Source organism: Schistocerca nitens, chromosome 5 (assembly GCF_023898315.1).
Source record: "Schistocerca nitens isolate TAMUIC-IGC-003100 chromosome 5, iqSchNite1.1, whole genome shotgun sequence".
NCBI classification, from domain to species: Eukaryota; Metazoa; Arthropoda; class Insecta; order Orthoptera; family Acrididae; genus Schistocerca; species Schistocerca nitens.
In genome coordinates, this window is record NC_064618.1 from 599,945,412 (window position 1) to 599,962,653 (window position 17,242).

The 17,242-nt window shown below is 45.4% G+C and overlaps 1 protein-coding gene across 1 annotated transcript in view; it reads right to left on the minus strand.

The window, feature by feature from the left end:
• Positions 1–17,242, minus strand: part of LOC126260602 (nephrin-like) — a 769,721-nt gene that overhangs the window by 134,372 nt on the left and 618,107 nt on the right. The window contains exons 6-7 of the mRNA XM_049957938.1: positions 16,554–16,705; positions 3,147–3,291 (exon numbers count right to left, since the gene is read on the minus strand). Coding sequence (XP_049813895.1) covers positions 3,147–3,291; positions 16,554–16,705 — 297 coding nt within the window. The remainder of the gene's footprint in view (positions 1–3,146; positions 3,292–16,553; positions 16,706–17,242) is intronic.

Here is a 17,242-nt window from a genome sequence, read left to right on the forward strand (position 1 = left end):
CAGAAATGTAGGGTTTCGCAGGGATCGAATGAAGGGTAGAGCCACGGGTCGTAACACATCTGAAATGTAACGTCCACTGTTCAAAGTGCCGTCAACGTGAACAAGAGGTGACCGAGATGTGTAACCAATGGCACCCCATACCGTCACGCCGGGTGATACGCCAGTATGGCGATGACGAATACACGCTTCCAATCTGCGTTCACCGCGATGTCGCCAAACACGGATGCTGTAAATAGAACCTGGATTCATCCGAAAAAATGACGTTTTGCCATTCGTGCACCCAGGTTCGTCGTTGAGTACACCATCGCAGGCGCTCCTGTCTGTGATGCAGCGTCAAGGGTAACCGCAGCCATGATCTCCAAGCTGATAGTCCATGCTGCTGCAAACGTCGTCGAACTGTTCGTGCAGATGGTAGTTGTCTTGCAAACGGTCCTATCTGTTGACTCAGGGATCGAGACGTGGCTGCACGATCCGATACAGCCATGCGGATAAGATGCCTATCTTCTCGACTGCTGGGGACACGAGGCCGTTGGGATCGAGCACGGCGTTCCGTTTACCCTCATGAACCCACCGATTCCATTTTCTGCTAACAGTCATTGGATCTCGACCAACGCGAGCAGCAATGTCGCGATACGATAAACCGCAATCGCGATAGGTTACAATCCGACTTTTATCAAAGTCGGAAACGTGATGGTACGCATTTCTCCTTCTTATACGAGGCATCACAACAACGTTTAACCAGGCAACGCCGATTAACTGCTGTTTGTGTATGATAAATCGGTAGGAAACTCTCCTCATGTCAGCACGTTTTAGGTGTCGCCACCGGCGCCAACCTTGTGTGAATGCTCTGAAAAGGTAATCATTTGCATATCACAGCATCTTCTTCCTGTCGGTTATATTTCGCGTCTCTAGCACGTCATGTTCGTGGTGTAGCAACTTTAATGGCCAGTAGTATATATATTACCTCTCTTGTGCCGACCTCTTCATCTCAGAGTACCACTTGCAATCTACGTCCTCAAGTATTTTCTGGATATATTCCATCTCTGTCTTCCTCTACAATTTTTAACTTCTACAGCTCCGTCTAGCACCATTGAAGTCATTCCCTGATGTCTTAACAGGTGTCCTATCGTCCAGTCTCTTGTCCTTGTTAGTGTTTCCCATACATTCCTATCCTCTCCGATTCTGCACAGAACCTCCTCGTTCCTCAATTTACCAGTCCACCTAATTTTTAGCATTCCTCTGTAGCACCACTTCGCAAATGCTTCGATTTCTTTCCGTTCCGGTTTTCCCACAGTTCATGTTTCACTACCATACAATGCTGTGCTCCAAACGTACATTCTTAGAAATTTCTTCCTCTAAGTAAGGCCTATGTTTGATACTAGTAGACTTCTCTTGGCCAGGAACGTCCTTTCGGACAGTGGTAATCTGATCTTGATATCCTCCTTGTCCGTCCATCAGTCGTTAGTTTTCTGCCTAGATATTAGAATTCATTGACTTCATATACTTCTTGACCATCAATCCAGATGTTAAGTTTCTCACTGTTCTCATTTCTTCTATTTTCATTACTTGCGTCTTTCTTCGATTTACTCTCAATCCATATTATGTACTCAGGAAATTGTTCAGTTCATTCAGCATATCACACAATTTTTCTTCAATTTCACTCAGGATAGCAACGTCATCTGCGAACCGTACGTTGATATCCTTCCACGTTGAATTTTAATTCCACTCCGGAATCTTCCTTTCAATTCCATTGTCCTTGCACCACTTTAGATTATCTAATGCTTGTTCCAGGTCGATAAATCCTATGAACTTATCTTGATTTTCCTTTAGTCTTTCCTCCATTATCAACCGCAACGTCAGAATTGCCTCTCTGGTGCCTTTACATTTTCTATGCCCAAACCGATCCTCATTTAATACATCCTCAATTTCTGTGGAACTGTTCACAGTAACACACTCTTTGCGCTACTTTCCTATTCATAACGAATCCTACTCCCGTTGTACCATTTTCCACTGCTGTTGATATTATACTCTTCTGACGGAAATCTTTGGCCTCTTTCCATTTCACTTCACTGACCCTTACTATATCTAGATTGAGCCTTTGCATTACCCTTTACAGATTATCTAGCTTCCCTACTACTTTCAAGCTTCGGGAATTCCATGCCACGACTCGTAGAACATTATTCTTTCGTTGATTTTTCAATCTCTTTCTCATGGTTACCTCCCCCTTGGCAGGCCTCTCCCGGAGATCCGAATGTAGGACTGATCCGGAATGTTTTGCCAATGGAGAGACCATCATGATACTTTTTCAATTACAGGCCACATGTCCTATGGATGCACGTTATGTGCCTTTACTGCAGTGGTTTCCATTGTCTTTTGCGTTCTCATGCCGTTGATCGTTGCTGACACTTCCGCCTTTAGGGGAAGTTTCCTACCCTATAGACAAGAGAGTGCCCTGAACCTCTGTCCGCTCCTCCGCTCTCTTTGACAAGGCCGTTGCAGAATGAGGATGACTTCTTATGCCGGAAGCCTTCGCCCCCAGTGGCGATAATTAATCAAAATTTAAGTGGTGCGCACGCATACAGAACTGGAAACGTGGTCATCCAATCAAACATACAGGTCATAGAGAGTCTATACCTAATGAATACTAACATGAGGTAGCAAGTCAGTGCATAGAAGATAGGATAAAATTCAGAAAGTAAGAAATTTCATAAATGAATAATTTTGGAAGTACCGGAAAGTTGTATGAGTACTTGTGAGTAGTTTCTTTACAGAATAAAGAAGAAAATAAAAGTTGGGTAAACATTTGAGAAAGACAGTTTAAGTGCAGAAATGTGTCTAACAGCCTCTGGCAAGCCAGTCTCGATGTACGCAACCCTGCTTTTTGAAAGAGAAACTACTAAGTAAGGAGCGAAATGCGACTATGAGATGATGGTCACGTAAGCTAAATACGGCATTTAAATCTCTATGGTTGTTTAACGTAAGATAGCCTTTGGAAATTACAGGAGACGTAGGCTGCTATGAACCGCGGCTGTATTTCCCTTTGAGCTGTGTTGTTACGCGCAATTGACTAACCGTTTGTGAACGCGTTAATACTGCTCGAAGGCACAGAATGAAGGCTGCAGCTGCCAGAGTACTGGGCTACTCACGGTAGATGTCGAGTTTCCATGAGTCCTCCAGCGAGCTGTCCGGGATGAGGGGCGTGCTGGCGCGGCACGTCAGCAGCTTCCCGCTGTCCTCCATGGTCGGCACGAACGTCAGCGTACTGGTGGTCACGTTGCCGTCCGGACTCGACTGCAACAGGCGCCGCCGAGGTTCCAATCATGCTTTACCGTCGAGTACTGCCCCACTTGATTTCAGTGTATTAAACTGTGTGTGTTGAAATATCAACCCATTAAATATATGCTGTAAAGCAATTTTGATTGGTGGGGTTTGGGTGGTGGAGGGGGAGGGGGGGGAGACGGACCAAAGGGACGGTTATGGTGAGTAAAAAAAGGAATTTTGGTTTTGGTTTTGGTTTTCTTTGACCACTGGACGCTTTTTTTCCTATGTATATCTTTTATATCAAAACTCAGAAGTTAGCACAGGATATTCGAGTTCTTATCCACTATCGAGCCGAGTTCTGTTCGGCCAAATACAAGGAGAGTTGGTATTGGGGCAGAAAGGATTCCTTTTGGAATGTTTTTAGTTGGTGTTTGCAGACATCGTTTCTGCTTTATTTCCAAAGAAAAACTTCTCGGGAAGCTTGGTCGGAAACGGGGAATTTATGACTATTTATTACCCTCCAAAATTTGATTAATGTAAATAATGAAATTCTGGAAGTACATTTCTGAAGGTAAAATATTTAATAGATTAGCACTACAAGAACGTACATGCATTGTGTTGTACAGATGCCAGATATCAGATTGTTGCAAGGAGTACCACACCTATTGCTGTTGGTCGATCAATGCAATAATGACACTGGAGTTTTCGTCCGATGAAATCCCATATGTGCTTGATTGCAGACAGATCTGGCGATCGAGCAGGCCAATACAACATGTCGACACTTTAAAGAACATGTTGGGCTACAACAATGGTATGTGGCAACGTTATTCTGTTAGAAAACACACCCTGGAATACTTTTCACGAATGACAGCACAACACGTTGAATCATTAGACTGACTTACGGTTTTTCAGTCGGGGTGCGTGGGATAACCACAAGACTGATCCTGCCGTCATACGAAATCGCATCCCAGACCATAACTCCACGTGCAGTTCCAGTGTGTTTGGCGCACATACAGGTTGGTTTCAGGTGTTCAACTTGCCTCCTCCTCCTAAGCGACACACGGCCTTGGTTGGCACCGAGGCAGAACCAGTTTTATCAGAAAACGCAACAGACCTCCACTCTGACCTTCAGTTAGCTCTCGCTTGACATCACTGATGACGCAAATGGCTGTTGTTTGATGTCAATGGAACGCACGCTACATGGCGCTTGGCTCGGAGTTGTTCTTGAAGTAACCGATTTGTTACCGTTCTTTATGTTTCGGTGGTACCACCTGCTGCTGAAATTCCAGCTGCAGATGCAGTTACGATGTGCCAGAGCCGTAAGCCGAACGGGATGGTCGCCCTCTCCGATTGCCATGAGGCCGTCCGGAGCCTGGTCCTCTTGCGACTGTACCTTCTCGTGACCACCGCGTCAGCAGTAGAGGCTACATTCTTTTCTAGTCTTTCTGCACTATCGTAGAAGTATCATTAGCATCTCGTAGCCCTATTACACGACCTCGATGAAACTCAATGGGGTGTTGATATTGACGTCATTGTCGCCTTAAAGTCATTCTTGACCAACTTCAACTCACCATGCCTAATCTCAAAGGTAACTAACCCTCACGATCGTTACAGCATGTATTTAAAGCAAACCACATTTGAATCCTCATAGTGGTGATACCAGCACAGCTCTTACGTGACTGGCCAGAAATTTCAGTAGACATCATCTTTCATACCTATAAATACAACTATTAGCGTTCGTTTATGTCGCACAACTCCTTCGTGGTGTTGGTATTTGTTTCCTTTGGTGTATTTTCGGGACAACACGTTCCAGACAAAAAAGTGAAGGCTAAGTGCTTGTTTGAGTATCTGTTTACGTACATAGCTTAGTGAAGTCGGCGGGTTCCTCAACATACTCGTTTCTTACACTTTTATGTAGTTGTTCCAAACTTCGGAGTAAGGGGATGGAGTAAACAGGTGTTCTATCACCAAGGTGACACCAGAGATTTACACAACCTAACGACAAATGAACTGCGAATGAAACTTTCTGAAGCCACTTAAACTGAAGTATCGTAATTCGTCCTGTATGTTTTTTATTCTTTCTCCGAAGAGGAAAAAAATCAGATATATGTAGTACCCTATTTTCCGTCAATCTTAAGTGTGGCAATAGCACCACCTGTTTCCCCAGGATAATAAGAAGAGGGCTTTGTATTGGAATCAACAATGGGGCACATACGATTTATTTTACTGAGCTTTTGCTTTATAAGAAGCGTTTGAAATTTAATCAGGGTATTGGCATGGTTGTTAGAAAAAGTTATCGCCCTCTGCCAGAACTGACCAGCAATTATTTATCCTTTCATTGATTTATGGCGTTCCTTGTGTGTTGTGACAAAGGAAAATTTCCATGGACTTGGAGAGAATTATTGAATACATTTACAAATACAAACAGTTGTTCCAATCTGCACTATCTGAAAACTACTAAAAACGGTTTTTGTGTATTCAGGCAAAATTTACAATCGAAAACTTTGCAGGAAAGCCGCTAACTGTACAAAACTTCCACTTATTCAGTTACAGTCAATTGCTGCCATTTAATCTTACTCACAGCCGAATATCTGCATGACTACATTTATATTCATCGTACAATTACGTCTCGAAAGATGAGAGCCCACTTCATGATCTACACTCCTGGAAATTGAAATATGAACACCGTGAATTCATTGTCCCAGGAAGGGGAAACTTTATTGACACATTCCTGGGGTCAGATACATCACATGATCACACTGACAGAACCACAGGCACATAGACACAGGCAACAGAGCATGCACAATGTCGGCACTAGTACAGTGTATATCCACCTTTCGCAGCAATGCAGGCTGCTATTCTCCCATGGAGACGATCGTAGAGATGCTGGATGTAGTCCTGTGGAACGGCTTGCCATGCCATTTGCACCTGGCACCTCAGTTGGACCAGCGTTCGCGCTGGACGTGCAGACCGCGTGAGACGACGCTTCATCCAGTCCCAAACATGCTCAATGGGGGACAGATCCGGAGATCTTGCTGGCCAGGGTAGTTGACTTACACCTTCTAGAGCACGTTGGGTGGCACGGGATACATGCGGACGTGCATTGTCCTGTTGGAACAGCAAGTTCCCTTGCCGGTCTAGGAATGGTAGAACGATGGGTTCGATGACGGTTTGGATGTACCGTGCACTATTCAGTGTCCCCTCGACGATCACCAGTGGTGTACGGCCAGTGTAGGAGATCGCTCCCCACACCATGATGCCGGGTGTTGGCCCTGTGTGCCTCGGTCGTATGCAGTCCTGATTGTGGCGCTCACCTGCACGGCGCCAAACACGCATACGACCATCATTGGCACCAAGGCAGAAGCGACTCTCATCGCCGAAGACGACACGTCTCCATTCGTCCCTCCATTCACGCCTGTCGCGACACCGCTGGAGGCGGGCTGCACGATGTTGGGGCGTGAGCGGAAGACGGCCTAACGGTGTGCGGGACCGTAGCCCAGCTTCATGGAGACGGTTGCGAATGGTCCTCGGCGATACCCCAGGAGCAACAGTGTCCCTAATTTGCTGGGAAGTGGCGGTGCGGTCCCCTACGGCACTGCGTAGGATCCTACGGTCTTGGCGTGCATCCGTGCGTCGCTGCGGTCCGGTCCCAGGTCGACGGGCACGTGCACCTTCCGCCGACCACTGGCGACAACATCGATGTACTGTGGAGACCTCACGCCCCACGTGTTGAGCAATTCGGCGGTACGTCCACCCGGCCTCCCGCATGCCCACTATACGCCCTCGCTCCAAGTCCGTCAACTGCACATACGGTTCACGTCCACGCTGTCGCGGCATGCTACCAGTGTTAAAGACTGCGATGGAGCTCCGTATGCCACGGCAAACTGGCTGACACTGACGGCGGCGGTGCACAAATGCTGCGCAGCTAGCGCCATTCGACGGCCAACACCGCGGTTCCTGGTGTGTCCGCTGTGCCGTGCGTGTGATCATTGCTTGTACAGCCCTCTCGCAGTGTCCGGAGCAAGTATGGTGGGTCTGACACACCGGTGTCAATGTGTTCTTTTTTCCATTTCCAGGAGTGTATATTCCTGCCCAAAGGAATTTTAAACACTTAATGAACGAAATTCCAGCAAACAAGGCATTTTTATGTCATGTATTCAAGTGGGAGGAACCTTTTTACGGAATGAAAACGCATACTTCGAAATTAAACTACGCGAACTACAAATCGTAATCTTTTTCTAATAAGAAATTATTTCCATGATGCTGCAGAGAGATATAAAACTGAGATGTTGATAATGGATGTTAACGAAGTAACAGTTTATAATGAAAAGCACATCATCATTTCATGAGATTTAGCAATGTTCTACAACAATGTTATCATAGTTAAGAATTGACGAATTATTTGTGGAAAGGTCAGTCATGTGAACCATTTTTAAGCTGTGCAGGCTAATATTTGATGGATAAATAATGAGATATGATACCATTTTTCATGAAAGAGGTGGAAACAAAAGCAAAAACACGGTAACTGGATAACTTTATTAAGAGTAGTAGGGAGATATTGGCTACCGAACACTTCTGATATCAAATTGATCTGCAAATTCGTCAAACTGAGCAATCAATCCACCCCAGTCCTACACACCCACCCTCGACCCCAATGACGCCCACCCCCAGCACCAGATGACGTCGTTGTTTCTCTCAGCCTGTACGTGGGACATAGCCCATCCCCCTTTCCCACCCCTCCACCGCACCCATAGGCAGGAATATCGAATTTAGGCGCAAATTTACAATTTTGGTAGTAATTTAATTGTCCAAGTAATGTACTGACGTCCCTCCCCCCATCCCCCCCTGGGAATTGGCCCTTCCAAGACTCAAACCCGATTCTACTAGATAGAAGGCCCAAGTTATCGCCCCCAAACACATGGAAACTGTATAGATGCAGAAGAAGGTTAGTGTACTTAATTAATTTGGGAGGAAAAATGAAGTAAAGATGTCCTAATTACATAATTAATCACACAACTGTATGCGTAGCGCTACTCAGTGACGACCTAAAATCGAAATACAACTCAAAACTTACGATACCATAAACTGGTGTTATCCTGCAGGGAAAAAATTTCGCAATACCATGCGAAACTAGTGACAGACACATTCGAATTCTATCCTTCACGTACAAGCTGGTGCGAAAAAAGGCTGGGATGTAAAGTACTATCTTTATTCTCTTTGGTGGGAAATAGGTTCAAGTGACGAGATGCTGGTGTTGGAGAAAGAAGAGTCTGATGATTTTACTACCTATAAGCATACTGCTGAGTACAGTATCTATCGTTACTTAACATCAGAGTTCGCTACACACTCCTGCTCAGAAATCACCCTGCAGCCCAGGCAAATAAAAAAATGGTTCAAATGGCTCTGAGCACTATGGGACTTATCAGCTGAGGTCATCAGTCCTCTAGAACTTAGAACTACTTAAACCTAACTAGCCTAAGGACATCACACACATCCATGCCCGAGGCAGGATTCGAACCTGTGACCGTAGTGTTCGCGGGGTTCCAGACTGTAGCGCCTAGAACCACTCGGCCAGCCCGGCCGGCGCAGCCAAGGCAATCGAAGCCTATATACACTTCCAGAACTGATGGAAAAGATGCATCACAGTACTAATTACACTTCAAAATTGTCGTGAAAAAACCAGCACTTGTAATGAATGTGTCATAATGCAACACATGTACTGGGGAAAATCGTCATCCTAGAAAACAGCAGAGGGGGAGGTAGTGGATAGTGCCGGCTCCTTGAGAAGCGTCAACAAACTGCTGGAAATAGAGACCCTCTCACATCCTCCCCTCCCTCCATCCATCCTCCTACATGGACGACACAGGCTTTTTCAAACGACGAGCTGCTCCACCGAATGCCTCGTGGCACGAGCTGCCCGCTGTCCACATTGAGGCGATGGTCCTTAGCCAACACAAAAGCGTGTGTGGTGGAGTAAACAATAGGAGATAAAAGGATGACAGACTCATGTGAAATTTGTACATCTAAAATAAAGCGACACGTCTCCCACATGCCACTCCGTGGTCAGTGTTGTGTCGATTCCCTAAGGTCTCGACACAATGAGTGGCTAGGTGCACGCGAAACTAACGCAGACGGGCGTAAATTCTGAAACAGGAGACTGGATGAAAACTATAAAGAAAAGAAGAGAGATGTTAATATACTTAACTTTAATGTAGTCTTGTTCTTGTTGAAATACATCTCTTGCATAGTAGTAAGCAATTAGCAATGATACACATGGCGCCTTGCTAGGTAGTAGCGATGGACTAGCTGAAGGCTATTTAATCTGTCTCTCGGCAAATGAGAGGAAGACGTGATACGTCTTGTCGCAAGCTATGTCGTCCGTACAACTGGGGCGAGGTCATGTCCGTGTCTTGTGACCTGCCCTGTGGTGGCGCTACGTTTGCGAATACACAGTGGCGACACGCGGGTCCGACATGTACTACAGGACCGCGGCCGATTTAAGTTACCACCTAGCAAGTGTGGTGTCTAGCGGTGACACCACAGTCAGAGTGTGGCTGTGGCTGGCGACGACCCACAGTAGACAGCCCCCCCCCCTTTCTCCCCCAACAGCCCACCTTTCTGCGATGGAGAAGATTTGTACTTACCGTCAAAGAAATTCTTTCTTGCAATCAATTAAACGTATTTCTAGGAAAGATTGGACCCCTCCAGAACAACAACAAAATTCCGAATAACGCTCCAGATGAGTTTTTCAAAAGCCGGGTGCTATGGAAACTGGAAGCCTTCCGCCTGAAGTGACCAAAGCCTCACACCACAGTGTCTTCAGTACAGCCAGCTCCAGCCAGCGCACTACTGGGCGTCCAGTGCTATCGGCGCCGACAAAGGCTACATATACAGTAGAGTGCGATGCTGGCATCCCTCATACTGAAACCACGATAAATGGAGACTATCCCAACTGTTGATTGTTTGTCCAAAGGGTCACCTGCGACCTCTTAAGGAACTCATCCACCACGCTTTTCCGAGCACTGGACGGTGACATTTGTATTGCACAACAAAGTGACTCCTATAATAAAGCAACTATATCACGACAGTAATAAATGTCCTCTTTCCACGAAAATATGCACAGTCCATTTCCTTTTAGTTTTATGATCAAATGATATAGTTTTTATGTTCAACTGCAGGATACAATTACATCTCATTATTTTGCGACATCCAGTGAAGTGCATTGCTGCCCATTACACATGATCACATGTGTTACAAACATTTCAGACACGTAAAATAACAGTAGTCAACACAATCTTTCACGCCATTAGCTCACACATCTGAAAAAGACACAACCGTTTCACGTTCGACAATAAGAAGCTATAATTCAAAAGGACGTAACGGTTTTGTATACTATGGCAGTCGTCATTTTACAGTTGCAATGTTACATCATACAGGCGTTCATGAAACAAATCGTGATCGTCTGTCTTGTAATAGAAGCTCAGAAGATTTTACCACGCACCTCTTCCATTACATCAATAACAGTTACCATCTGCATGCTCACACTTGACATTTTTGATGCAAAACTCACCTCTAACGACATGCCTGTAAAATTTCTGTCATACAACAGCAGGTTCTTGCGTTCTAGTTTTGTAAGCCAAATGATCTTCACTACCTGTTTCTCGCCATCATCTCGTATGTCTGAGAAACAATCCGCCACCATTTCTAGATTGCACAATGAGCTATAATTCAAGTGGTGTCTACTTTATAATTGGAAGTTATGAAGTATGAAATAACGTCTATTTTTTTAACACGCAATCGTGGCCATAATAATAAAAAAAAAACAGTGATGAGTCCACGAGAGTAGAGACAGCTGCTTCCGATTAATTTTATGAGCAAAATCGATGTAGTTTTGAGGGAACTATAAGCATCCAGACTTTAACCTGTTATAGCACTCTTTCCATCACATTTCCCCCACTACTACTAAGTAGTATATTACTTCACCAATAACTGCATGCTGGCAATACGAATGAGTACTGAGCGAAAATCAAGGGTGGGTGGACATTTCTCATAAGTTTTTCCTTTCACGTGGTACGACTGTGTCCTGGAAAGAGAGACGTAATCGACCTAAGAGCCGCCAGATGTTAAAAACACGATCGTAACGTCTATGTTACTGTCACGTGCAGTCTTGGTTCTACAGGTGCTCACTAGTATCGCTAACGATATCCATATTAAAATCTATACAAGCCTTATAAATCGAGGTATGGCATTATCTCCGAATGAAGTGGTTTTTCCACACAAATACCTCGTCATTGAATATAGACCTTCATCGGTGGAGTGCGTATCAATAGACCAACTGTGCTGTTAGATGCTGCCGACGGTGCTAGCTCGTGATAAAGTCGCTGTGTTTTTAACATCTGGCTGCTGGTAGAAGGATTACGACTCTCTTTCTAAGACATAGTGGAACCATGCACAAGGAAAAACTTATGACAAATGTCCAGACCAAAATAAAGTACACTAACGTAACTTTCCTCTTCTGCATCTAAACAGTTACCTTGTGCTGAGGTGAGCACTTGGGCTTTCCATCCAGTAGGTTAGGTTAGGTTAGTGTTGTTAACGTCCCGTCGACAACGAGGTCATTAGAGACGGAGCGCAAGCTCGGGTTAGGGAAGGATGGGGAAGGAAATCGGCCGTGCCCTTTCAAAGGAACCATCCCGGCATTTGCCTGAAACGATTTAGGGAAATCACGGAAAACCTAAATCAGGATGGCTGGAGACGGGATTGAACCGTCGTCCTCCCGAATGCGAGTCCAGTGTGCTAACCACTGCGCCACCTCGCTCGGTCCCATCCAGTAGAACTATGGTTTAAGTACTAGAAATATCACTGTCATTTTTATTTCCCCGCCAATTCCAGGTGCCTCGCGGGTGGTATAATTGTGTTAGTTGGGCGCTCTTGGGCTGTCTGTCCACAGGGACCAGGGGTCGTGTCCCGGAAAGAACACTGCCAGTTTTAATTTCGCACCGATTCCCGGTTGGAGGGGGGGGGGGGGGGGAGGGAATTCAGCACAGTCCTGGGACAACTAAATTCCCAGCAAAATTCGAAATTCTCACGCCAACAGGGGGTGGGGGAGGGTGGAGAGGAGGGACGGGGGCTGGGGCCCACCTGCAGGCTGAGAAAAACACATGATATTATCCTGGAGTGGGGGTGGGTGTGATCGGGGGTGGTGGAGTTTATTTGATCAATTTAATTTAATTTGCATATCAGATTCATAGCAGAAGTGTCCTGTTGCCGCCAGCTCCTTACTACTGTTAACGCATGACAATAGAAACAAAATTTCGGTTAAAGTCCGTAATATTTAACTATGAGTTGCTAGGAGCATCTTCACAGATGTGGGTAAGCAGCAACTCTCTAGACAAAATGTAAGATTTGTAGACATGTTGAACGACAGCTGAAGCCCTTTAGTCATTATTGACATTACCTGCGAAAGAATCCATCTACACATACTCATAGAAAACTGTAATTTATGTTCTATGATTTTGACTCGTAACCGGGCAGCGTGCAATCAGAACATGGTCACTTGAATAAAATAAACGAATTTGAGAACAGCGAAAGTAGACGGGTTTGTCGAATGTCCATTTAGTACGTCCCCTAAATGAATTACTAGTCGCCCTGGAAAAGAGAACACTGGCTGCTTTGGAGCTCTGCAAACATTGTATATTTGGTGGAAGGAGGTCAGCCGGCCGGAGTGGCCGTGCGGTTCTAGGCGCTACAGTCTGGAGCCGAGCGACCATTACGGTCGCAGGTTCGAATCCTGCCTCGGGCATGAATGTATGTTATGTCCTTAGGCTAGTTAGGTTTAATTAGTTCTAAGTTCTAGGCGACTGATGACCTCAGAAGTTAAGTTACATAGTGCTCAGAGCCATTTGAAGGATGTCATGTGACCCGCCACCGCTGACCTAGGTCATGGCAGTGAAGTGGTGCGTGTCTGCGTCAGCATGCTACATAGAATGAACATAATAAAATGGGTCGACGTGGAGACGTGACAGAATGGCAGGTCTATCTCACCCAATTTCCGGGAAAACAAAATGGTTCAAATGGCTCTGAGCACTATGGGACTCAACTTCTGAGGTCATTAGTCCCCTAGAACTTAGAACTAGTTAAACCTAAGGACATCACAAACATCCATGCCCGAGGCAGGATTCGAACCTGCGACCGTAGCGGTCTTGCGGTTCCAGACTGCAGCGCCTTTAACCGCACGGCCACTTCGGCCGGCGCTGGGAAAACATTGGGAGGGGAAATTCATACAATGGGGATTGGGAATTAGGCACCTGGTAGAGGACCTCTCTCAAAGTGTCACATAAAGATGCCCGTCTTTGACGGGCCAGACAACGCGTAAACTTGAAACTAGCTGACTGGAGGCGTGTAGTAGGGCCTGTGGAGAAGTGGTTTTGCTTCTTTTCAAATAACGCAATGTGCTGAGTGCACAGACGGCTCAATAAGGTGTCCAACCCGCACTGTGTCCCTCTTATATCTGTGTGGCATGAAGAATAAACCTCACCACGAATGTCAGCATACAGATGAACGTGATGTAAACCACTTGCTGCTTTTCTGCAGTTTCCTCGAAACACAATAAAACAGTTTCCTCAAAATTTTCTGAAATTGAAGGTTCTCCTTCCGCAAGTGCTGTAGTTTTATTGCGTCATGAACATCTCAAATATGAGAAAGGCCTTTTTTTCTAAACGAAATAATAATGAGTGTACATGATGTTTGGTGTGTTATCTGTGGTTGCATCTGTAATCTCACAGATTTGTCTATGGTTGCTACGTCCAGTTATCTTATCTGTAAGTATTATACCTGTAGGGATTGGACAAAAATGTGGAAACAACTCGAGAAATGCGTTATTTAACAGAAATGCCGATTCTGGACCAGCCTGCAGGTCCTGCTGTTGCATTTGGCCACTAGCAGCACCTGTGCAAAGTCCTCAATACTTACAGCTCTTAGGTGTAGTGAGAGCAGTGCTCTGTGTAGTTGTGTGTGCATTATGTCGGAACTAAATGAATTCTAACGTGGCCAAATTGTTGGTGCTCGTATGGTGGATGATTCCGCAACAAAGTGGTTCAAATGGCTCTGAGCACTAGGGGACTTAACATCTGAGGTGATCAGTCCCCTGGACTTAGAACTACTTAAACCTAACCTAAGGGCATCACAGCAGCCGGCTGCTTCCGTAACCAAACTAATGGACGTGATTGGAAATTCAAGACACACCGTATCGAAGGTTTATACCACATACAAGAAAAACGGGAAAACACTCGCTTAGTCACAATATGGATGACAGTGTGATCGCGATAGATTGTCATTGAAGAGGAGTGTTTAGAAACATAAGAGGATGACAGCTACAAAATTCACTGCAGAACTTAACATCGCACTGCCAACTCTGTAAGCACCAAAACAACAACAACAGTCCGCAGCTCGTGGTCGTGCGGTAGCGTTCTCGCTTCCCGCGCCCGGGTTCCCGGGTTCGATTCGCGGCGGGGACAGGGATTTTCTCTGCCTCGTGATGACTGGGTGTTGTGTGATGTCCTTAGGCTAGTTAGGTTTAAGTAGTTCTAAGTTCTAGGGGACTGATGACCATGGATGTTAAGTCCCATAGTGCTCAGAGCCATTTGAACCATCACCAACAGATCAGTGATTCGAATGCCCGTAATAGGAAAACTTGCCGAAGCAACAAAAGAAAGATTACGGAGCAATTGAAGTAAGTAACATGGTAGGATTACTCTTGTTGCACACTGTTTCAAATTTCTGGCCGACTTTATGTCCTAAGGGAGAAACACTGCCGGAGTTCGATGAGGATTGGAGCAGTGATACCGTGGTATTCCATAGGCTGCATGATTACTCGGCACATTACCATCAAACTTTATAGGATCATTTTGGCTAATCAGATACATCCCTTGGTACAATATTTGTTCCCCAATGGTGATGCTATCTTCTGCGACGACAGGAACCCTATTCAGACAGCGCAAAATGTCCAGAAGTAGTTCTGTGAGACGCGAGGATGAATTGTTGCCCTTCTGGCTACCATAACAATCAGATCTAGATACTGTAGAGCCTTTGTGGTCTAATTTGGAGAGAAGGGTGAGTGATTGCTATCCAACTCCATCATCGCTACCGGCCCTTGCCACTATTTTGTATGAAGTATGATATAAGATTTCCCTGAAAACCACACAGGAAATATTTTATCCATTTGAGACAATTGGAAGCTGTTTTCAAGGCCAACGGGTCTCCCACACCGTATTAGATATGTTAATGTGTTTTTTGGGTTTCCTCATATTTATCCACTCTAAAATAATTTTAAATCATTGTCCAAATTATTTATGTTGTGATTTTTCTGTATACCGTATGTGATTTTTATATTTGTACGAAGCTGCTTGCAATATCGTTCAATAAACCCAAGCCAAAGACTACTTAATAATAGCAGTGTATGGACAGTGCATCTCTAGTCTTTAGGTAGTGCTGTGATACTTTGGGAGCGTTTTTCTTAAAATAATATGAGTCCGCGGTTTTAGGGAACCGTAAACATAAACTAAGATATTCATTTCAACATTCTCGGTGACTAAGAGTTGGACTTACGTCTACATCTTAATGTTGAGTACACTGTGGAAATTCCTATGTTGCAAGATAACAACACTGTTCGTAAATTACCCAGTACATCCGCATTCTGCGACTGTACATTGTTATCAGCTCTTTGCGGCACTTGAAAATTTGAGCTGGACTGGCAAGCGAACCCGGATTTCCCGCTCATCGCGAGCGGTCGCCTTAATCTCTTCGGCTACCCCAGCGCCCTCAGTCATGAGTGTCCATATGCTTGCACAATTCCTGACACTCTCCCAGGGAGACAAATATTCGTCATTTTAGCCTGCCAATGCATGCATTTCTGAAGGACACTAATTGTGAAGATGCAGACACTGTATAGACACGACATTATAACCATCTAAAATGCTGATCAATTTTCTTGTCTGCATGACACTCAGGTACCATTTCACATCTCGATAGGCCTGCTGAATCTCTCGAGTTTAATCTCGTATAAAATGTCCGGGACTGTTTGGAACAGTGGGTGAAACATACCAAACAACGTCTCACGTGTTAGCAACTCCACGTACGGCATCTAAGCACGACTGTCTTCAGCTTGATATGGTGTACATTAAGAAATTTCTGAACGTCTCGTCGAAATGCGGCGATTATTTTGTCCAACGTACGTAGTGGATTGCTGTGCACAGTGAGTTCTGTTGAAGAGGAGAAAGTGTGGTGTGACTCACCGTCTCCCTGGTGTTGCGCAGCTGGACGCCGGCCTTCCACCAGGAGAAGACAGGCGGCGGCCGCGTGCCCACCGCCTCGCAGTCCACCTCCACCGGGGCGTCTGCTGACAGTGGCCGGTTGCGGCCGCGGATGCGCACCGACAGCGGCCGAACTGCAAAACACACGCCCGACCGTTCTTGCAAGAAGACATTAACACTTACTTACCCATGACTGCATGAGCTCATCTTTTCTTTATCACCACTGGGCGGAAGCCCTAACGTCTTCACCACTTCTCATTGTGGTACTGTATAGGGTGTTTAACAAAAGTGTTTCTTATTCCTACAGGACATGGTAGGTCAAAACTAGAAGAAAAGTTCCGGAAACCAAGAACCTGCTAAAATGTGAGCCGCTTAACATTTTACTGCGTATTCTTTGCAGACGAAGAAGAATTCACAACAGATGGCATAACAAATCGCTACTACACGCATGTTTCGGCAGGTGAAAATGATTGAGCAATCTCGTAGATGAGACATCAGGATCAATGTATGAACAGGAATTGCCAGTGAACCACAGACAGAACCCTACTACAACGAATGTAACTCCGTCCGAAAGGCGCCGTCAGACCCAACGCTACCGACCGATCACAGTGTCATTCTCCCGATAGGTGTCACTGGATGCGGATACAGAGGGGCACATGATCAGCACACCG